Source organism: Chiloscyllium plagiosum, unplaced genomic scaffold (assembly GCF_037043375.1).
Source record: "Chiloscyllium plagiosum isolate Xiang-an unplaced genomic scaffold, Cpla_swu_hap1 HiC_scaffold_7, whole genome shotgun sequence".
Classification (NCBI taxonomy): Eukaryota; Metazoa; Chordata; class Chondrichthyes; order Orectolobiformes; family Hemiscylliidae; genus Chiloscyllium; species Chiloscyllium plagiosum.
In genome coordinates this window covers 107,694,269-107,718,539 of record NW_028270145.1, presented here as the reverse complement: position 1 = coordinate 107,718,539, position 24,271 = coordinate 107,694,269, and the positions used below count along the sequence as shown (strand labels likewise).

The following is a 24,271-nucleotide window of genomic DNA, read 5'->3' as shown; positions in this document are numbered from 1 at the left end:
AAAAAAAGCATCATTTGCAGACAATTCTCAAAATGCTCCGGTAAACATTTTTAAAACTGCAGCCATGTCAGCCCAGTTTCTTTTCTTTAAAAAAAATCCACTGTCCAAAAGTAAAAAGATGTGAACAACTGGCTGCTGCAAAGATCACAAGATGATCCCAGGAACAGCACTGATGACTAAATAATCTTTAGTAATAGTGGTTGTGGGATAAATACTGGGCAAGCGCAGTTTGGGATGGTTGTGGGATAAATACTGGGCAAGCGCAGTTTGGGATGGTTGTGGTGGGAATTTGCCTTGCACTTGCTAGGTGAGTCTTTTAGACCCAGCTGAAATAGGATTAGATAATGCCGTATTCAAAACTAAGATTGGGAGGAAAATAAGACACTGAAAAGCTAAAACATACAAATTTTAAACAAAAATTAATTCCTTTATTACTTGAAAGTCCCAGAAGGCAATGAAGCCTAGTAAATTCAGTACAAGCAAACTGTGTTTCATTCTTGCTGACATCTTGCATCTCTATATTACAGCACTCAATGGAGAAAGAATAAAATTAAAAAAGGTTCTCGGATAGATGCAAAATAAAAACAACTTGAAGGAAAAGATTAATCCTACACTCCCAATTACAATGATCGAGCATCACACACAAAAGCAAGTCGAGAGTGGGGAAACCAGTCAAAACTGCTAACCAGTGATTTTTTTCAGTATGGGAGGAATAAAGTAAAGTACAACTATAAACAATCTGTTCAACATATAGTATGATAGAATTTATTCAGGGGTCAGGAGGGAAAGGAAGAAATTGGTTTCCATCTTATTGTGCTGATTAAGTACAAGTAATTTATATAAATAAAATCAACTTAAAATAAAAGGGAGCAAAGATTTAACAGCAAAATAAAATGACTTAATATCTCTTTCCTTCAAGCCTGTTCTTGCTACTGAGCTGTGAGTGTATATAGGCTACAGCCTAGTCTTGATAACTCAAAAATCCCAGAGAATCTCCAGTACCTTGAGGACTTAAGTAAATATTAGGGCTATCAAAACAGCCACCTCACATAAGCTCTACCTACATTCTACAAAGTTGTAGGAGCACTGAAGTTCTTAAATTTAGGAAATGCTTGATAAATTAGATTATAGAATAGGTGTTTCTTCTGGGCAAGTCCACATATACAAGACAGTCACTAATTAGGGGAGTGCAACAGAAACATCTCCCAGAAGTCCAAGAGTGAATTTAAGGCAAAATTGGATAATCAGGGAGAAAAGGACAAGATGATAAAGGAATCCTGCAGAGTTTTAAGTGCTAACAACAATCAATCGGGTTACATGGTCTGTTGCAGTGTTGTAAATTCAATATAAACAAAACAAAGTTGCAAGAAAATGACAAAACTAAATGGAATTAAAGTGCCTCATGAAGAGCAGATTGTACATGAGTCTGATGGGTTCCAGCCAGAATGGAACTGCACAAACAACTGCTCTGCAGACTACACAGAATCAGCCTCACAAGGGAGTTGGTCATTCCCTGGATTGATCACAAATACATGGCTGGCAGCCTTAACCGAGAAAGAGAAAAACTGCAATGGTTAAAAGCAGAAACATTATAGAATGGGTTTATGTGAGGGACAGCTTACTGAAGATTCAGTGGCCAAATCAGAAGGCAAAAGAGGTAGTTCATAAAAAGATTTGTAATTGAACATAAATGTCTTGTTTTTAGTTTTGGGTGGGCAAAGCAGAATATCTGGTTAAAAATCAGTACTAAAAACGGTTTGGACACAGACATTGGCTAGTCTTTACCTAGCTTTACCTGATCTGCATACAACACTGTCAAGACCTACAGTTGCACACAGATCCAGTTAAAGAGAAAAACACTTCCAACATCGAGAAGGAAGAACATTACAAATGCAGCATGTCTTCATTGCTAACAATCATTCACTCCTCCTCTCCCTGCCACTTTCCCAATACTTCCATTAACGCAGTAATCAATTTGAGTTGTTTAGTGGATAATAGCTATTTGATTAATTTGTATTACATCTTACACTAATTTGGTGTGGAATTAGTCATTAAAACTTTAAAACTCAATTGATCTATATTTCTTTTTGTAAATCATCAGATATCCAAAGTCCCAAGAGCAAGGACATAAGATTGTAATTAAATGCAACAAAAATTCTGCATTTTAGCTAGTCCTACTTCAAAACATTTATTCATAAAAATAAGTCAAAATGTGGCAAGGAGACAGGATGTGGGATAAAGGGTATGGGATCTGTTATATAAAAGTCTATTACAATCCCTCAATGTGAAGACAGGATACATTCTTCAGGGTACTAAAAAGATACGAGCACTGCATTGCACTCCCTCGGTGATCGTTCTAAAGACTAAAGCTTATAATCTCAAACTCCAACCCCCGTACTAATAACGCTACCCCTCACTGCAAAGATTCAGCAAGTGTTAATGAGTGACATGCAAATTTGGGGGGGGCAGGAGTTAACAGATACAGAATTAAAACAATTCCAATATAACTTTGATCATCAGTAAACACGGAGATGTGAAAATGGGAAAACAAAGGAATGTGGACGGTTCTCTTGAAACTTTAGTGTCAGGGGAGAATTATCCCAGAACTGATCAATTCCAGAAGGTGGATTGTGTAAGAGTTTGTCACGTTTGAAAGTGTGTGGGCAACATGCAACAGGTTTTTGTTGATAAGAAAAGTGCAACTTGTCGATCACTGCCAGTCGAGAAACAAACTATAGAATCACTTATGCTGCCACGATACTTGAAAATGAAAAAAAAAGCACAGCAATCTGGATCACTGTATGAGTGCAACAAACAAAGGATGTAAATTGGTACCAAGTCAGACATAACTAAATTAGCATTGCCTATGCTAATGGAGGATGAATGCGACAGGTCAAAAGAAAAAATACAGAAACTAGGACTGATAACTCAGTTGGTAAAGCCTTACAGAGCCTCTGGAGCCTTACAGAGCTCAATACTCTTTATATGCTCACCACACTGTCAAATGATCCCCTAGATTGCTTTCCGCACTGTGAATTCTCCAATAAGCACCCCACACCATTTTGATTTACTCATTTCCTTCAAACAAACCAGGCCGAAATGATTATTTCAAAGCCTCTGGTGTTACTTTCAGGTACCTTTTCAATCTCAATTCATTCACAGAAGGCCCTGCCACGATCAATCGTGTTCCAAACACCTTCACTTGGTTTTCTGGCCTGATCAGCTTGAGAAGTGAGAGTAAAACTATGGGTGAACCATAAGGGCACAGCCAAAACTGGAAACCTGAAGACCAGGATAAACTAGAGCCTTGCCCTGGTCATACCCTTCAGCAGGTTTGGGCAGTGATACATATTTCTGTCAAGTGCTGTCTCTTCATGTGGACACCTAGACTAGGTTCCAAAACAAAACGCCACATCATTCCTAGCTCTGGTTTGAGGCAGGCATTGAAACAATGAGCATTTATACAAATTCCTTCGGGTAGCCCTGCAAGATTGTGCATTTTCTTTTGACTTGAACCCTGGCCATTTCCATCACCCAAGAGTACTGCAGCCAATAGCAGCCTCTGTCCAGTTGAGTTCGAGTTCAGATTACCAAGAAAACTTTGCGCTTACCCTCATCTGGCTCAGAGACCGCAGCAGGACTGCACAAGGGTAGTTTGGGACTGTGATCTTTTGCAGTTCTTATATTGCCACTGAGGCTATAGGGAAATAGGAATCAATTACAGAGGGCATAGTGCTTCCACAATTTACAGCAAATGGCAACTAACCAGAGCTGCCAATTGTGTGAATAGCAGAGGGAGTAAGACCACCGTGCAATCACATTAAACAATATGTAGAGTGGAGAAATACATCTAAAGATTACAAAAAAATTAGTATTACTTTTCATTAAAGAGGGAGGCAGAAACATTACTGCCTACAGTAAATGCCCAATATAGGGGATCCCTACTTACTGGTATAGTAGCCCCATTGTGTGGCAACAGCTCAGCAGGGCAGTATCTAGCACAATAACACGGAAACCAGATCACCTGCTGAAAGGTTCACATGAGCTGCACTTCTCTTAAAGCAGAGGCTGCTGAAAATAGTTAGAGTGGTGCTGAGGAATATGCTGGGCTTGGGAGACCATGGGGTAGCCAGCAGCAGGAGGTCCACTGACAGTAGTGTTCTGATAGACGGACATGTCGTTATTCAGTCCTGCTTGCGCTGTGTAGGGAGCAGCTGGTCCAGTCGTCACCTGAAGGCTTGCTGCTTGGGTCATGTAGGCTTGTGGCGGTCCAGTGCTGTTTAACAAAATTAGAAAGAAACATCTTTTCAGAAAGACAGTTGACTTCAAGTAAATGGGTCTCAGTTAGTCACGGGCTTTTGCCTGAAACATCGATTTTCCTGATCCTCGGATGCTGCCTGAACTACTGTGCTTTTCCAGCACCACTCTAATCTAGAATCTGGTTTCCAGCATCTGCAGCCCTTGTTTTTACAGTCAGTCAGTCAGACCTATTCATGACGGCATACAGTGCAAAAGAAAGTAAGTTACGTTTAACTGATGGATTGTGTTAGGTTCTTCCTTATTTATTCTTTACATTAGGGAGAGGTTTTATTCTTTCACAGGATATGGGTGTCGCTGGCTGGATCAGCACTTGTTGCCTAATTGCCCTGGGGAAGACAGTAGTGAGCTACCTTCTTGAACTGCTGCAGTTCATCAGGGCATCAACTCATTAGAGATACTACAGAAAAGATTCTCAAGAATGATTCCAGGGATAACAACTCAGTTACGGAAGTATGGTGGGGGAACTTGGATGTTTTTTCCATGGAGAAGAGAAAGAGAGAAGTGATATCATAGAGGAATCAAAATCACGAGTGTATCTGGACAAGAGTAGACAGTGAGAAACGTTCAACTGGTGAGAGGATCGAAAACAAGAGGGCACAGATTGAAGGTAAAATTAGCAAATAAAAAACCACTGGAGAGAAAAGGAATGAGTGGTTAGGAATCGGAAAGCATTGTGAGTGCGTTGAAGAGGCAGTTTTAGAAGCATTCAAAAAGCAACTGGATTATTATCCAAATCGGAAGAACATACAGGGCTGCAGGAAGATGACAGGGGAATAAGGTCAGGAGAACTGGTCAGACAGTAAGAGCAGACACGATGGCATGAAACCGTTAATCATGACCTGCTTCCTGCACTATTCCAGATCACTATATTTTTATTTAACTTATGCATTTATGGGATAGGACTATCATTGCCCACTCTCTAATTGCCCTTGAGACACTTAAGAGGACAGTTGAGAGTGAACCACATTGCTACGTGTAGCATGTCAGCCAAAGAGGAGGACACCAGGCATCCTTCCCTGAAAGAAAGTAGTGAACCAGATGGATTTTTCCCACAATCTGGTAATTTTAGGGTCAACATTACAGGACTGACTTTGTTCCATGTTCACTGACCAACTGAATTTAGATACCCTAGCTACAGTGACAGATAGAAATTGGGGATATTTTTATCGGATGTGGGCACCACTTTCAAAGTGATTTCATTTATCACCCATCCCCAATTGCCATCTCGAACTGTGGCACTGAATGTGATGTGGCAACACCCACAGTGCTATTGGGGAGGACGTTTGGAGGATTTTCACCCAGCAACGTATTTATAAGTTAGGATGGTGATTGACTTGGATGGGAACTTGCAGTTTCCATGTATATGCCACCCCTATCCTTCGAGCTGGTACAGGTAGTGGCGGGTGCTGTGGTTGGAACCTTGACAGTTGCTAGTCTATTTTGTTGATGATACACACAGCTGCCATTACGTGTCTGTGGAGAAGGAGGTCAGTGTTAAATGTGGTGAACAAGACATTAATCAAGCCAGCTGCTTTGATTTGGACAACATTAAGCTTCATCGTGCTGTACACCATCACACTCCTGAACAGTGCCTTGTAGATGGTGGGCAAATTTCGAGGAGTCAGGAGGAGAGAGTTACTGACCACAGAATTACATGGACAGTAAAGGGGAGGTGGCTAGATTCTCTCTTGCTGGAGATCCTCCTCGCGGATACAGGTCCAGTGCTGGTCAGAGGAGGCAGAGGATCCACTCCAGTGCTGTCTGGAATCAGCTGATTGGACCATGTTCAAACAGTCCACAGGTACCTTGGACAAGTACGCCACCACCATCACAGACTTTATCAGCAAGTGCGTGGAGGACTGCATACAGAGGAAGTCAATCCAGATGTTCCCCAACAGGAAACCCTGAATGAACCTGCTAAAAACCAGGCGTGAGGCCTTCAGATCAGGGGACCCACTCAAATATAAAGAACCCAAGTATGACCTTCACAGAGCCATTAAGACAGCCAAGGACCAATACTGATCCAAACTAGAGACTCAGACAGACACCTGGCGACTATGGCCAGGACTGAATGACATCACAGGTTCTAAAAAGAGACAATGCAAGATAGTAGACGATGACGTAGCCCTCCCAGATTGTCTCAACGCCTTCTATGCTCGCTTTGAGCAAAATTTCAAAGGAGAGGTAACACCTATTCTGACAAGTCCTGACGAACCTATCCCAACAGTCACTGCATCAGAGGTCAGATCAGTGTTCCTTCATGTGAATCCAAGGAAAACAATGGGATCAGACGAGTACCAGCCCGTGCACTCAGAGGATGTGCAGATCAACTGGCAGAGGTCTTCTCGGACATCTTCAACCTCTCCCTGCAGCAGGCCACTGTCCCTGCCTGTTTCAAGAGGGCCAACATCATCCCTGTGCCTAAGCAGGTTCATGAAGCATGTCTCAGTGGTCATGAAGTGCTTTGAAAGGCTGGTCATGGCATTAATCAACTCCAGCCTCCGCACTACTCTTGACCCACTCCAATTTGCCTTGCAGACCAACAGGTGCACGTCAGCTGCCATATCACTTTCCCTTCACTCCTCCCTCGAACATCTTGACACCAAGAACAGCTACATAAGAATCCTACTCATTGACTACATTTCAGCCTTCAACACTATTATCCCCTTGAGACTGATTACTAAACTTAGTGATCTCGGACTAAGCCCCACTCTCTGCAACTGGATCCTCAATTTCCTGGCCCACAGGCCACAATGTTTCATCCTCACTGACATTCAACACTGGAGCCCCCCAGGGGTACGTACGCAGCTCCCAACTGTACGCACTGTATACCCATAACTGCGTTGCCAAATACCAGGCTAATGCTATTTACAAGTTGCTGATGACACCACCACAGTTGGTCGAATCTCAGATGGCAACGAAACAGATTACTGACGGGAGGTGGAAGATCTGGAAAAATGGTGCACTGGGAACAACCTAGCTCTCAATACCGGCAAAACCAAGGAACTCATTATTGACTTTCAGCGGGATGTTACCCATACCCCCTACACATTAACAGCACAGAGGTGGAACGAGTGGGCGAGTGTCAAGCTCCTGGGAGTGGTCATCCACAACAAGCTTTCTTGGACTCTTCATGTGGACGCACTGGTTACAAAGGCCCAACAACCTCTCTTCTTCCTCAGGCAGCTGAGGAAATTTGGCATGATGGCGAATACCCTTGCCAACTTTTATAGGTGCACCATCAGGAGCATTCTGTCTGGATGTATCACTACCTGGTATGGCAACTGTGCCATTCAAGATCGGAGACGGTTACAGAGAGTGGTGAACGCGGCCCGGACAATAACAAAGGCCAACCTCCCATCTATAGAATCCATCTACCAGGCCCACTGTCAAGGAAAGGCCACCAACATTCTCAAAGATTCACCCCACCCTGGCAATGATTTTCTACAACCTCTACCATCGGAGAGAATGTACAGAAGCCTGAACACACCCACCAGCCAGTCTTGCAACAGTTTCTGTTGTTAGAATACTGAATGGACTCGCAAACTATTAACATTCGCCTGTACCGGTGTTAATCTATTATTTACTTATCTATGCTATTTGACTCTGCCTGTGTTGCTTGCAAGACAAAGCTTTTCACTGTGCCTCAGCACACATGACAATAAATTCAATTCAATTCAATTTATGATCATTGCCTAGCAATTATGTGGCATGAACATTACTCATGACTTGTCAGAGTCAGAAAGTGTAGCACAGGAAAAGCACAGCAGGTCAGGCAGCATCCAAGGAGCAGGAGAATCGACATTTCAGGCATAAGCCTTCACCAGGAATGTTGGGGAGAGGGGGTGGGGCGGGGAGATAGGTAGTTGGGAAAGCAATTAGGTACATGGAGTAGGGGTGGGTGGGCGCGATGGTGATGGTGTTAATTCGGAGCAGAGGGTGGAGAGGATAAGTGGGAAGGAAGATGGTCAGGTAAGGACAGTTCAAGATGGCAGTGCCAAGTTGGAGGATTGGATCAGGGATGAGGTGGAGGGAGGGGAGATGAGGAAACTGGTGAAATCAACGTTGATGCTGTGTGGTTGGAATGAAAGCTTCACCAGTTTCCTCATCTCCCCTCCCCCACCCTCATCCAAGATCCAACCCTCCAACTTGGCACCACCCTCTTGAACCTGTTCACCTTTTTTCTCACTTATCTGCTCCACCCTCCGCTCCGACCTATCACCATCACCCTCCCCACCTGCATCTACCTATCGCCTTTCACGCTCCCTTCTCCCCCACTCCACATTCCTGATGAAGGGACTATGCCCAATATGCCCATTCTCCTGCTTCTTGGATGCTGTCTGACCCGCTATGCTTTTCCAGCGCTACACTTTTCAACTCTGATCTCTACCATCTGCAGTCCTCACTCTCTCCTTACCCCTCGTCAGCCCAAGCCTTGATACTGTCCAGGTCTCTCATTTGAACACAGGCTGCTTCAACATCTCACTCTAAATGATATCAAGAAACGACTGAAAAAGCTGGAGAACATCCTGGTAATAGTAGTGAATGTACATGCTCCAAAACTTGTCACATCCCAAAACGAGCTATTCCAGTACAGTTGCAATACTGGCATCTATCTGATAATGCAGACAATTTTTTAGATTAGATTAGGTACCCTACAATGTGGGAACAAGCCCTTCGGCCCAACCAGTCCACACCGACCCTCCGAAGACTAACCCACCCAGACCCATTTCCCTCTGACTAATGTACCTAAAACTATGGGCAATTTAGCATGGCCAATTCACCTGACCTGCACATCTTTGGACTATGGGAGGAAACCGGAGCATTCAGAGGAAACCCACGCAGACACGGTGAGAATGTGCAAACTCCACAGACAGTTACCCGAGGCTGGAATTGAACCTGGGACCCTAGTGCTGTTAGGCAGCAGTGCTAACCACTGAGCCACCATGCCACCCCAAATTGCGCAGGTATATCCCATACACAAAAAGCAGGACATTTCTAACCCAGCCAATTACCACCCCATCAGTCTTTTCTTGATCATCAGTAAAACGATGGAAGGAGTCACAAACAGTGCTTCCAAACAACACCTGCTCATTGCTCAGTGTTGCCCAGTTTGGGTTCTGCCAGTGCCACTCAGCTCCTGACTCATTATAACCTTGGCTCAAACATGGAGAAAAAGAGCCGAATTCCAGAGATGAGGCAAGAGTGACAGGCCTTCACATCAAGGGTGCATTTGATTGTGTGGGGCATCTAGGAGCCCTAGCACAACTGGAGTTAATGGGAATCCAAAGAAATGTCTCTGCTGATCAGAGCTGTACTTGGCACATAGGAGAATGTTTTGGGAGGTCAGTCATCTCAGCTTTAGAACTTCGGGGGTGGGGGGGGGGTGCATGGAGATTCAGAAATTCAAAGAAAATGGATGAAGCATCAGAACAGTAAGGTGATATGGATGAAGATGAGCAGAGTCAAATAGGAAGGGACAAAGAGCTTAGAAGTTCTACAGCCACAATGAAGTTCAATACAGGAAAGAGAGGTCAAAAAAAGGTTTCTTTTGATCTTAAGGACTAATCAAATTGGCAAAAAGACTCTGAAGCCGAGTGTGTAGAATACTGCGCTGACAGTTCCTTGGAGAAATACATTGTGGAACTGTCTAGTGATAAAGTTATCTTTGATCTAATATAGTGTAATGAAGCAGGGTTAATCGGTGATGTTGCAGTAGACCATCTTCTGGGAAAAATACCATTGAATTCTGTGTAAAGTTTCAAAAGTTATCCAAAATCGAACAAGAATCTTTAACAAAGTCAATCATGTAGATGTGCGAAAATAACGGACCAGAGTTAATTTGGAATATGGACTAAAAGTTACGGCTGTAAATGAACTTGGGAAACATTCAGAAATAATTCAAAATCTTCAACGAGATGACAGATTGATTTTAATGTAGGGAAATGTGAAATTATTTGTTTTGTCACAGGACTACAAAAGCAGATTTCTTTTAACATAAAGATGGAAAACTTGTAAATGAAGTTCAGAGAGTCTCAGATATGCTCAACCCAGCAGTTAGGATGGAAAATAGCACACTAGCCTCTACACAAAGGAGGTTGTAATGCGGGGGGAAAAAAAAAAGTTTTGTTACAATTGAGAGACCACATTTGGAATACTGTCGACAGTTTTGATTTTCAAGTTTAACAAAAGGTACACTTGCATTCGAGACAATACATTGAAGGATCACTAAATTAGTCCCTGAAATGAGGGAATGGACCTATCATGAAAGGTTGAGCAAATTGGGTCTATATTCAATGAGTTTACAAAAGAGCAGATCTCATTGAAACATACGTGATTTTGAAGGTGCTTGACAGATTAAACACAGATTATTTCTACTGGTCATAGGGGCACAGAGCATGGAAACAGATGCTTTGGTCCAACCAGACCATACTAAACATAATCCCAAGTTAAAATAGACCCATCTACCTTCTCCTCGCCCATATCCCTCCAAACCTTCCCTATTGATGTCCTTATCCAAATGTCTTTTTAAACGTTCTAACTCTACCCACATCCACCACTTCCTCAGGGGAGTTCATTCCTCCCCCCCCAGACACACACACAAACCAACCATTACATAAAACATTTGCCCCTCAATTCTTTTTTCAAAACCTTTCTCCTCTCACCTTATAAATGTATGAGAACTAAAACAGTCTCAGATCAGGGAGAAATTATCATTTTAGATTTAGAGGACAATAAATATCTTCAGCCAGAGAGTTGTGAATTTTTGAAATTCTCTGACCCAGAAAGTTATGCAGTTTCCATCATCGAATACATTTGACTCTGGGACAGAGAGACTCTTGGTCTCTCAAGGAATCAAGAGATATGGGGAGTGGTCAAAAAGTGGCGTTGAAGCCTAAGATCAGCCATGATCTTATTCAATTGGCAAGTACAGACTTGATGGACAATATGGTCTCGTCCTATTATTTCTTGTATTCTTGTATGCCTCCAACCACAACCATCTTCTTTTCTTCCAGATACGATTTCTGACCAGTAGAGAGAACTTCCTGCTAATTCACATGGTCAAATTTTGACAAAGTTCCTTTGTGCCAAGTCAGTGCATCACTCTCACCTCATGTCTGCAATTAAACTCTTTCGTCCATATTGTTAATGGGCCACAATAGGTCAGGAACTGAGTGCCCAGGTGGAACTCAGACTGAGCATCAGTAAGTACGATGTTGCTGAGCAAGTCCTCCTTGATAGCACTGCTGATGACACCTTCCATCGTTTTGCTGATGACGGAGAATAGATTGATGGGGTGATAACATTGAACCTATCCAAACAGGCCAGTTCCGGGTACTGGACATACCTGGGCCATTGTCCATATTAATAGGTAGGTGTACTGGAGTAGCTTGGCTAGGGGTGTGGCTAGCGCTGGAGCACAAGTTCTCACTATAATTACCAGACTGTCATCTTAGCTCACAGCTACTGCAGTGTCCAGAACTTCAGCTGTTTATCAATACCACATGGAGTGAATCGAATTGGCTGAAGACTGGCATCAGAGATGCAGGGGCCCTCCAGAGGGGGCCAAGGTAGATTATCATATGGAACTTCTGGCTGAAGATGGTCACAAGTGTTTCAGCCTTATCTTTTGCACTGGTGTGCAGGACATCCCCATCATTGAGGATGGGGTTACTCATGGAGCTACATCCCTCTGTTACCTGGGAAACACCATTACTGGAAGTGGCAGTTGTGGAATTACTGCGCGCTGGCTGTCACAGTCAGCTTCCACTGCTTTGGCATGCAAATAGTCCCATGGTCTACCTTCATTAGACTGGCACCTCAGCCTGGGGCTGCTTTTCATATACCTTTGTGCACTCTTCACTGAACCAGAGTTGATGGCAATGGTAGATTGAGGGATATCAATCATTTGAATTCCCTGTCCCAGAAGGTTGTGGAGTTACTGTCATTGAATATGTTGATACATAATTCTGTTGCTGCCATTGATGATTAGATTAGATTAGATTACAGTGTGGAAACAGGCCCTTCGGCCCAACAAGTCCACACCAACTCGCCGAAGCGAAACCCACCCATACCCCTACATTTACCCCTTACCTAACACTACGGGCAATTTAGCATGGCCAATTCACCTGACCCTGCACATCTTTGGACTGTGGGAGGAAACCGGAGCACCCGGAGGAAACCCACGCAGACACGGGGAGAACGTGCAAACTCCACACAGTCAGTCACCTGAGGCGGGAATTGAACCCGGGTCTCTGGCGCTGTGAGGCAGCAGTGCTAACCACTGTGCCACCGTGCCGCCCACAGTGGGTCTTTGGCTCACTAGTCAACGCCTGTGGATTACTAGCCCAGTAACAATATTGCCAAGCTAACATCCCCACTCACTCCCTCGACAAGCAGGAAGAACCTCAGTTTTGCCATTCAAAACTAACAGTGCAGGGAGGTATAATTGCTACCCAGGAGATCAGATTGGTCTAGTAAAAGCCAGTGACAAGCGAGTGATGCATCATTTACTTTGTCCTACCAAGTTTCAAATAAGATATTCTTATCGTGTGTTCCTTGGAGCCACATCAGGACAGCTGGCCAGCATCTGCTTCTCAGCCTCTACAGCAGACTAAACCTCACAAACACATCAGGCCAACAGCCAACTTGCCCTCCTGTTTGCATTCTCACGCGAGAAGGTGATGAGCATGCCTGACCGGTGTGTGACAGCACTGTGGGACCAGGTACTTGCTACTTGATGGGAGCAAAGAGGCAGAGGCTCCTGCTTCTTGGCATTGATTTATGGCTTCTTTGAAAGACAGCGCCGTGCCACTCTTGGTACTGTTCCAGGAGAGAGTTCCAGCCTGGAATTTGGATGACTGTTTCTCGAGAAATGCACAACCTTCCAATCAGGTGGTTGCCATGCAAGTTCAACATCAGGCTAAGCTGCCCACCACAGTCTGATGTGATAAAAATGTTGGGAAACTGTGTGATTGCAGCCCATGAGCAAACAAAAACACATACATAAAGTTAAGCTGTGACAGCACCGTACCTCATGTAGGGCATCTGGCTGCTCTGGGTTGCACTGGCTGAGTTTATAGTCGGAGGCAGAGACCTCAGTGGACCAATCTGTTCAGGTCCTAAACTGTAGCCCTGGCTGGCTGTCACCTGCGAGATGCCTGCTGGCATATATGCCCCACTCTGTGTCTGTCCTGGATACACCTGAGGAAAACAAAAAGGTAGCAATATTACTAACACTTGCAGAAGCTAGGAGTACCACATAATTCGGAAGATAGAAACACATGAAAGAGATGGTGATAACAAGGGAATGGAATAAGCTAAGGAATAGGAGATTGACCGGAGCAGCAGACCAGTTGGAAGTATATCGGAAGTGGGGTCCCTAATGGGTCAGGATTGGGACCATTGCTTTTAGTTTGTAATGAATGACCTGCACACAACCGGTTTGTCTCTAACTTTTCTCAGCTCTCCGAAAAGCTCATTGACCTGAAAGCTTAGCTTGTGTTTCTTTCTCTACAGCTGCTGAATATTTCCAGCATTTTCTGTTTTCATTTCAGATTTCCAATATCCACAATATTCTGCTGTTTGACCTGCATTCAGGTACATGCTGTACAATTTCAACATTTGAGCACAATTCAAACTTGACCACGCAGTACATACTGACAGGCAAGTATGAAACTTCAGGAAGGTCCAGGCTAGCAATAAGGGAAGGTATTGCTTAATGCCACTAAGTGTGAAGTGATGCACCTCAGCTGAAACAGAGGTAGTACAAGTCGATAACAGTATTGTATTGAGGTTGAAGCAAAAATAGAGGGACTTGAGGGGGCATATAGAACAAAGAACATTACAGCACAGGAACAGGCCCTTCAGCCCTCCAAGGCTGCGCCGATCCAGATCCCCTAACTAAACCTGTTGTTTTCTAAGGATCTGTATCCCTCTGCTCCCTGCCCATTCATGCATCTGTCTCCATACATCTTAAATGACACTATCGTGCCCACCTCTACCGCCTAGGCTGACAATGTGTTCCAGGCATCCACCACCCTCTGCGGAAACAACTTTCCACACATATCTCCCTTTCTCCTCTCACTTTGACCTCGTGACCCCTAGTAATTGAGTTGTGAAGATGGCACAGTAAGTCAAGAAAATATTTAAGCAAGCATGTGGAACACTTTTTTTTTTAAAAAAAAGGCACTGAATTCAAAGGACAAGGACAGCAGATAAAAGGGAACACCACTGTCTACATGTTCTCCTTAAAGACACTCACCACCCCGACTTGGAAATATATTGCTGCTCTTTCACTGTCACCGGGTCAAAATCTTAGAACTCTCTCTGTAACAACACTGTGTGTCCCTATACCAAATGTACTTCAGCAGTTCAACTACCTTCTCAGCAGAAACTGGAAATAAGGAATATAATGCCCAGGCAACAACACTACCCACATCCTGTGAATTCATAAAATAAGCTCAAGGTAGTCAGGACTTGCAGCTTGAGTGAATGCTCAACCCATTCCCAAGTTATCTGGCACAACACCCAAAACAATTCCAGATGCACTAACTATTAGCCACGGCCCCTTTTATTTAAGATAGTGAGGTCAGTAAGAGTACCAAATTGGTTAACTACCAATTCTCTAAACTAGAGGAATGTCTCAATGCTGACTTGGAAGTGGAGTCACATGTCGTCAGGATAGTGAAGACAGCATTTGGTATGGTTGTCTTTATTGGTCAGTGTATGGAGTTCAGGAGTTGGGAGATCATGTTACAGCTGTACAGTACATTGGTTAGGCCACTTTTAGAATACTGTGTGCAATTCTGGTCTCCCTGCTGTAGGAAAGATGTTGTGAAACTTGAAAGGGTTCAGAAAAGATTTACAAGAATGCTGCCAGGGTTGAAGGCTTTGAGCTACAGGGAGAGACTGAACAGGCTGGGGCTGTTTTCCCTGCAGCGTCAGAGGCTAAGAGGTGATCTTATAGATGTTTATAAGATCATGAGGGGCATGGATAGGATAAATAGACAAGGCCTTTTCCCTGGGACGGGGCAAGTCCAAAACTAAAAGACAAGGTTTAAAGAAAGAAGGGAAGGTTTAAAAAAGGACCTCAGGTGCAACTTTTTCACGCAGAGGGTGGTTTGTATATGGAATGAGCTGCCAGAGGAAGTGGAGGAGGTTGGTACAATTACAGCATTTAAAAGGCATAAGGATAGTTATATGAATAGGAAGGGTTTAGAGCGAAATAGGCCAAGTGCTGCAAATGGGACTAGACTTATCTAGGATATCTAATCCTCATGGATGAGTTGGACTGAAGGGTCATATTCAGCATGGAAACACTCTAGGAGAGTATTGCTGAAAAGAACATTTAACAGTATCAAATGTAATTGAAAAGTGCTCACCACTAAAGCTATGAATGCTCTCATCTAACTGAACTTCATGGAATACACATAGAATCTCACTTTTTCCAATAAAAACCAAAAGAACTGCAGATGCTGGAAATCAAGCAAAAACAAACAAATTGCTGGGAAAACTCAGCAGGTCTGATGGAATCTGTGCAGAGATATCAGAGTTAATGTTTCAGACCTTGTTCGGAAGAAGGATCACTGGACCCAAACATTAACTCTGCCTTTTCTCCACAGATGCTGCCAGATCTGTTGCGCTTTTCAGCAATTTCTGTTTTCGTTTCTCACTCTTCCAAGCTTGGTGAGTCAGACACTATAGACAGATCATAGAACAGTACAGCACAGTACAGGCCTTTCAGCCCTCGATGTTGTGCCAACCTTTTATCTTACTTTAAGATCAAACCTATATACCCTTCATTTTACTATCACCCAAGTTCCTATCCAAGAGTCATTTACATGTCCCTAATGTATCTGACTCTACTATCGCTGCTGGCAATACATTCCACACACCCACCACACTCTGTGTAAAGAACCTACCTCTGACATCTCACCAAACCTTCCTCCATTCACGTTAAAATTATGTCCCCTCGTGACAGCCATTTCCATCATGGGAAAAAGTCTCTGGCTTTCCACTCTATGCATGCCTCTCATCATGTTGTACATCTCCATCAATTCACACCTCATCCTTTGCTCTAATGTGAAAAGCCCTAGCTCCCTCAACCTCTCTTCATAAGATATGCCCTCCAGTCCAGGCAGCATCCTGGTAAATCTCTTCTGCATCCGTTCTAAAGCTTCCACATCCTTCCAATGAGGTGACCAGAACTGAACACAATATTCCCAGTGTTGTCTAACCAGGGCTCTATACCGCTGCAGCAAAACCTCACAGCTCTTAAACTCAATCCTCCTGCTAATGAAAGCCAATGCACCGTATGCCTTCTTAACAACCCTATCAACTTGGGTGGCAACTTTGAGGGATCTATGGACGTGGACCCCAGATCCCTCTCTTCCTCCACATTGTGCCTTTTACCCAGTAATCTGCATTCAAAGTTGACCTTCCAAAATGAATCACTTCACACTTTTCCAGGTTGAACTCCACCTGCCACTAATCAGCCCAGTGCTGCATCCTGTCAATGTCCTGTCGCAACCTACTACAGCCCTCCACACTATCCACAACTCCACCAACTTTCGTGTCATCGGCAAACTTACTCACCCACCCTTCCACTTCCTCATCCAAGTCAATTATAAAAACCACAAACAGCAAAGGTCCCAGAACACATCCCTGTAAAACATCACTGATCACAAAGCTCCAGGATGAATAATTTCCATGTATGATCACCTTCTGTCTTCTCTGGGCCAGCCAATTCTGTATCCAGACAGTCAAATTTCCCTGTATCCCATGCCTCCTTAGTTTCTGAATGAGCCTACCATGGGAACCTCATCAAAAGCCTTACCAAAATCCATATAAATCACATCCACTGCTCTGCCTTCAACTTGTTTTGTCATATCCTCAAATAATGCAGTAAGCCTTGTGAGGCTTGACCTGCCCCTCAAATCCATGCTGATAATCTCTAATCAAGCTATGTTTTTCCAAATAATCTTAAATCTTGTCTCAGAATCCTCTCCAATCATTTGCCCAACATCAACTTAAGACTGATGGGTCTATAATTCCTAGGATTATCCCTATTCCCTTTCTTGAACAAGGGAATAACATTTGCTACCCTCCAATCATCTGGTATTATTCCAGTGGACAGTGAGGATGCAAAGATCATTGCCAAAGGCACAGCAATCTCTTCCCTCGCTTCCTGGAGAAAACCTTGGGTTCATCTCGTCTGGCCCAGGGGACTTATCTATTCTTATGTTTTTCAAATGTTTCCAGCACATCCTCCTTCTTAACAACCTGTTTGAGTGTATCAGCCTGTTTTATGCTATCCTCACAGATGACAAAGGTCCCTCTCACTAATGAATAGTGAAGCAAATTTATTAATTAAGGACCTCCCCTACCTCCTGCTACTCCAGGCACAAGTTCCCTCCACTATCCCTAACTGGCCAGATCCCCACTCTGACCATCCTCCTGTTCCTCACATAAATGTAGAACGCCTTTGGATTTTCCTTAATCCGACCTGCCAAGGCTTTTTCATTCCTCTTTCTAGCTCTCCTCAGTCCATTTTTCAGTTCCTTGCTGGCTACCGTGTAACCGTCTAAAGCCCAGTCTCATCCTGCTTCCTCAACCTTAAGTAAGCTGCCTACTTCCTCTTAACTAGATAGAGCCACAGAGTCATGGAGATATACAGCACGGAAATAGCCCTTTGATCTAACCCGTCCATGCTGACAGATATCCCAACCCAATCTAGTCCTACCTGCCAGCACCTGGCCCATATCCCTCCAAACCCTTCCTATTCATATAACTATCCAAATACCTTTTAAATGTTGCAATTGCACTAGCTTTCACCGCTTCCTCTGGCAGCTCATTCCATACACACACCAGTCTCTGCGTGAACAAGTTGCCCCATAGGTCTCTTTTACATACTTCCCTCTCACCCTAAACCTATGCCCTCTAGTTCTGGTCTCCCCCACTTCAGGGAAAAGACCTTGTCTATTTATCCTATCCATGCCATTCATGATTTTATAAACATCTACAAGGTCACCCCTCAACCTCCAACGCTCCAGGGAAAACAGCCTATTCAACATCTCCCTATATTTCAAATTCTCCAACCCTGGCGACACCCTTGTAAATCTTTTCTGAACCCTTTCAAGTTTCACAACATCTTTCCGATAGGAAAGAGACCAGAACTGCATGCAATATTCCAACTGTCGCCTAACTAATGTCCTGTAAAGCCACAACACGAGCTCCCACTCCTTGTGCTCAATATTCTGGCCAATAAAGGAAAGCATACCAAACGCCTTCTTCACTATCCTATCTACCTGCGACTCTACTTTCAAGGAGCTATGAACCTGCACTCCAAGGTCTCTTTGTTCAGCAACACTCCCTAGGACCTTACCATTAAGTGTATAAGTCCTGCTAAGATTTGCTTTCCCAAAATGGGGGGGGGGGGGGGGGGGATGGAAAATGAGGAAGCTGGTAAAGTCCACATTGATGCCCTGGGGCTGAAGGGTCCTGAGGCGGAAGATAAGGTATTCTTCCTCCAGGCATCGGGTGGTGAGGGAGCGGCGATGGAGGTGGCCCAGGACTTGCATGTTCTCGGCAAAGTGGGAGGGGGGAGTGGAAATGTTTGGCCACAGAACACTGGGGTTAATTGGTGAGGGTGTCCTGGAGATGTTCTCTAAAGCGCTCTGTGAGAAAACGTCCAGTATCTCCAATGTAGAGGAGACCGCATCGGGAGCAACGGATACAATAAATGACATGTGGAAGTGCAAGTGAACCTTTGATGGATGCGGAAGGCTCCTTTGGGGCCTTGGACCGAGGTAAGGGGGGAGGTGTGGGCGCAGGTTTTGCAATTCCTGCGGTGGCAGGGGAAGGTGCCAGGACGGGAGGGTGGGTTGTTAGAGGAGTGGACCTGACCAGGTTGTTGCAGAGGGAACAGTCTTTGCGGAAAGCAGATGGAATGGAGAGAGAAATATATCCCTGGTGGTGGGGTCCATTTGTAGGTGGTGGAAATATCAGTGAATGATGCAATTTATGCGAAGGTTGGAGGAGTGGAAGGCGAGGACCAGGGATGTTCTGTCCTTGTCGCGGTTGGAGGGGTGGGATTGGAGGGCGGAGGTGCGGGACATGGATGAGATGAGTTGGAGAAATTTCGGTCTTTAAAAGGAGGCGGCCATCTGATGTATTCTGTGGTGGAACTGGTCCTCCTGGGAGCAGATGCGGCGGAGGCAGAGGAATTGGGAATACAGGATAACATTTTTGCAGGAGGTAGGGTGGAAGGAGGTGTAATCCAGCTGTGGGAGTTGGTGGGTTTGGTAAAAATGTCAGTCCTCGGCAGATGGAGAAATCTAGGAAGGGGAGGGAGCTGTTGTAGTGGAGGAAGAGGTGGGGAGTGGTGCCTGTCTAACTCTGGAAGATAGACTGTTCTACGTAGCCAACAAAGAGACAGGCACAGATATGGCCCTTTCATCTGGAGGAAGTGGGAGGATTGGAGGGAGAAATTGTTGAGGGTGAGGACCAATTCAGCCAAACGAATAAGAGTGTCAGTGGAAGGGTACTGGTGGGGACGTCGGGAGAGGAAGAAACGGAGGGCTTTAAGGCCTTGGTCATGGTGGATGGAGGGCTGCGCGTTGTGAGGGTGAGAGGTTGGAGGGGTGAGGCGGTTGGATAGGTTGAGGTGGTTGATGTCACGGTGGCAGTTTGAAATGAAGAGGTCAAGGGCGGGAAACAGGCCAGCACGGGTAGGGGTGTGTTGGAGGTGGGAGAGTGAGTGTCTTGGTTGTAAAAGTAAGCATGGAGGCGGAGGCAGCAGAAGAAACATTCAAGGTCACAGCTTGTGTTGAACTCATTAACCTGGGAGCGGACAGGGATAAAAGTGAGACCTATACTGAGGACTAAACGTTTGTCCTCAGTGAGGGGGAGGTCTGGGTGAATGGTGAAAACACAGCAAGGATGGGAACTGGCACCTGGAGAGGGATTGGAGTTCGAGGTGGGGGCAGAGACAGTGGCTTGAGTGGACGTGGTTATGGGGTCAGTAGTGACATCACCAAAGGAGGTGACACTTACAAAGGGGGCGGAACTGGTGCTTATGGCTGTGTTAATGGGGACGGAAGTTATGTATTTATTGTATCCGTGCTCCTGATGCAGTCTTCTCTACATTGGGGAGGCTGGACGCCTTCTCACAGAGCGCTTTAGGGAACATCTCCGGGACACCCACACCAATCAACCCCACCGCTCCGTGGCCCAACATTTCAACTTCCCCTTCCACTCTGCCGAGGACATGCATGCCCTGGGCCTCCTCCATCCCCACTCCCTCACCACCCGACGCCTGGAGGAGGAACGCCTCATCTTCCACCTCGGAACACTTCAACCCTAGGGCATCAATGTGGACTTCACCAGTTCCCTCATTTCCCCTCCCCCCACCTTACCCCAGTTACAACCTTCCAGCTCAGCACCAACCCCATGACCTGTTCCATGTGTCAATCTTCCTTCCCACCTATCCGTTCCACCCTCCTCCCCGACCTATCACCTTTACCCCCACCCCCACCCACCTTTTGCACACTCAGCTACCTTCTCCCCAGCCCCACCCCCCTCCCATTTATCTCTCCACCCCTGAGGCTCCCAGCCTCATTCCTGATGAAGGGCTCTGGCCCAAAACATCGATTTTCCTGCTCCTCGGATGCTGCATGACCTGCTGTGCTTTTCCAGCAACACACTCAATTATCTACATACAGTCAGGAATCCTTCCTGGACACACCTAACAAAATCTGTTCTATCCAAACCATTCGGAATAAAGAGGTTCCAATCAATATTAGGGAAGTTGAAGTTACCCATGACAACAACCTGTTACTTCTGCACCTTTCCAAAATCTGCCTCACAATCTACTCCTCAGTGTCTCTGCTATTTGGGGAGGGTCTACATAAAACTCCCAGTAAAGTGACTACTCCTTTCCTGTTTCTGACATCCACCCAGATTGACTCTGTAGACAAACCCTCCTCGACGACCTCCCTTTCTGCAGCTGAGATATCATCCCAATTAACAACGCCCGTCCCCCATCTCTTCTACCTCCTCCCATTCCTTTTGAAACATCTAAACCCCGGAACATCGAACAACCATTCCTACCCCTGTGATGCCCAAGTCTCCATCATGGCCACAACATTGCAGCTCCAAGTACTGATCTATGCTCTAAGTTCATCACCCTTATTCCTGACACTTCTTGCGTTAAATTAGACACACTTCAACCCATCACACTGACTGCAACTCTGCCCTACCAACTGTCTATCCTTCCTCACAGACTCTCTGTGCATGCTCTATCTGCCTGTTCACCAGCTACCCCATCCTCTGATCCGTAGCTCCGGTTCCCACCCCCCTGCCAAACTAGTTTAAACCCTCCCAAAGAGGTCCATCAAACCACCTGCCCAGGATATTGGTCCCCCTCCAGTTCAGGTGCAACACATCCTTTTTGTACAGATCTCACCTCTCCCAGAAGGTATCCCAATGGTCCACATCTGAAGCCTATATATCAACTTCTATACCAGCCCTGCAGCCCCATGTTCAGCTGCACTCGCTCTTTCCTAGTCTCACTAGCCCTTGGTACCGGTAGCAATCCTGAGACTACTACACTGCTCGTCCTGCCTTTTAGCTTCTAACCTAATTCACTTTACAGGTCCTCATCCCTTTTCCTAGCTATGTCATTAGTACTGGCTGCTCTCCCTCCCCCTTAATAATCCTGTAGACTCGATCAGAGACATACCTGACCCTGGCACCTGGGAGACAACGTATGTTCCAGGAGTCTCATTCGCGACAACACAATCTCCTGTTTGTTCCTCTAACAACTGAATCTCCTATTGCTAGCCTTTCCCATTCTCTCTCCTTCCCTTCTGAGCCACAGAACCAGGCTCAGTTCCAGAGACCTGGTCACTGTGGCTTTCCCCAGTAGGTCCCCCCACAAACAGTATCCAAAACGGTATACTTCTTATTGAGGGGGACAGCCACAGGGAGTCCCTGCACTGTCTGTCTATTCACTTTCCCTCTCCTGCCACCCAACTACTTTTACCCTGTAACGTAGGTGCATCTACCTCCCTATAACTCCTCTCTCTCACCCCCTCAGCCTCCCGAATGATACCTTAGTATATGATGGAAAAAAGGGATGCAATGTCTAAACAGTATTCCACATTACTATCTTTGTTCATGGTGTCAATAATAGATGGACTACCGCATCAAGGCTCCATCTACTGTCCACAAGACAAGTCCAAAGCTCCAACGAGGGCACAGAACAGTTTACTCAAGTAAATTCCAACTTTGCAGAGCTTCTGACCCTGCAAACCCCGAATAGTGAAGTATTATGCACCCAATATCCAAATTAAATACATCTATGGTGAATTACTAAGCATCCTTTTTCTTACCCAACGACCTTTCTTGGTTGCTATCTCAGCAATAAAGCCCCTCCAGTACATGTGCCACATTCTTTCTCTATGCGGTTTCCACACAAAAAAAAAATCAAGCTTCTCCACGGTTTTGTACCAACCTGCATAGGAACAGCAGCTGACTGTTGTGTATAGTAAGCCTGAGCTTGGGACTGGGACTGAGGCTTGGAATACATGGAGGAGTACATAGGCACGTCATTCATCAATTTGTTGTACAGCTCCAGGGCTTCTAAAACTTTCAAATTCAGCTCCGACAGCTCAGAATGCTTCCTGAAATGAGATAATAGGGATGGCCACTTGTGAGAGCAGTCACTATACACAAGAAATAGTATTTCAACATCATGCACACCTCTTGCAGATGTGCAGATTTTTTTTCCCCAAAGTAATGTCAGACAATGGCATAGAATGAACCAATTTTCTGTTGTGCATCAAAAAGATGGAAATTTCAACTTCACCCTTGAAGGTTTCAATAGTAAATCCTCTTTAGAATTTGAGGGGTGGGCAAGACTAGCGTTTATGTAACATTTTGAAAAATCTGATTTGTTATTCTACGTATGTCATTGGTTGCTAAACATTGACGTTTGGAATTTCTACCTCAGGTAGTTCAAACAACACAAACCAGCTTCACTGGTGTCTACAGGTTCCACGCTCCTCTCTAAACAGGCACTGCCTTCCCTGTCATCTTGACCCTAGAGGAATCAGTACTGCTTGTCAAATACAAAGCATGCAGTAGATCAGCACTAGAGGTTAATTATGCGGTAAAGCACCAAACTTGACACATTGAATGTTTCCAATTAATTCATGGAGCTCCAATGCTTTATGTGCAAGAATAGAAAATGTTTTGAGCTGGAATTTTCAATGCTAAAACTGTCAGAAACATTAAACGCAAACAGTAAAATTCCAACCCTTGCTTTCAAATCTCCGAATGACCTTTACCGTAGCCCATAAACCACCTACAGTTCTCAGAGGTATGTATTGTGATTCTCATCTCGCGTTCATCCCCAACTGCAGTTGCTCCATCTTGGTGACCGTGCCTCGACTGGCTGAGCCACAAGCTTGGAATTTTTCACTAAACCTCTCAATGTGTCCTCCCCAGTTACAACTGCAGAGAGACCTGGAGAGGGAGAGGGAGCGACAGAGAGGGAGCGACAGAGAGGGAGCGACAGAGAGGGAGCGACAGAGAGGGAGCGACAGAGAGGGAGCGACAGAGAGGGAGCGACAGAGAGGGAGCGACAGAGAGGGAGCGACAGAGAGGGAGCGACACACCTCGAGAGAGAGAGAGAGCGAGAGAGAGAGACACACCTCGAGAGAGAGAGAGAGAGCGAGAGAGAGAGACACACCTCGAGAGAGAGAGAGAGAGCGAGAGAGAGAGACACACCTCGAGAGAGAGAGAGAGAGAGCGAGAGAGAGAGACACACCTCGAGAGAGAGAGAGAGAGAGCGAGAGAGAGAGACACACCTCGAGAGAGAGAGAGAGCGAGAGAGAGAGACACACCTCGAGAGAGAGAGACACACCTCGAGAGCGAGAGACACAAA

The 24,271-nt window shown here is 45.2% G+C and overlaps 1 protein-coding gene across 1 annotated transcript in view; it reads right to left on the bottom strand.

The window, feature by feature from the left end:
* Window positions 1-402: 402 nt before the first annotated feature.
* Window positions 403-24,271, bottom strand: part of stam2 (signal transducing adaptor molecule (SH3 domain and ITAM motif) 2) — a 100,878-nt gene continuing 77,009 nt past the window's right edge. Inside the window, exons 12-14 of the mRNA XM_043694253.2 lie at window positions 22,838-23,006; window positions 13,355-13,524; window positions 403-4,276 (exon numbers count right to left, since the gene is read on the bottom strand). Coding sequence (XP_043550188.2) covers window positions 4,057-4,276; window positions 13,355-13,524; window positions 22,838-23,006 — 559 coding nt within the window. The 3' untranslated portion in view covers window positions 403-4,056. The remainder of the gene's footprint in view (window positions 4,277-13,354; window positions 13,525-22,837; window positions 23,007-24,271) is intronic.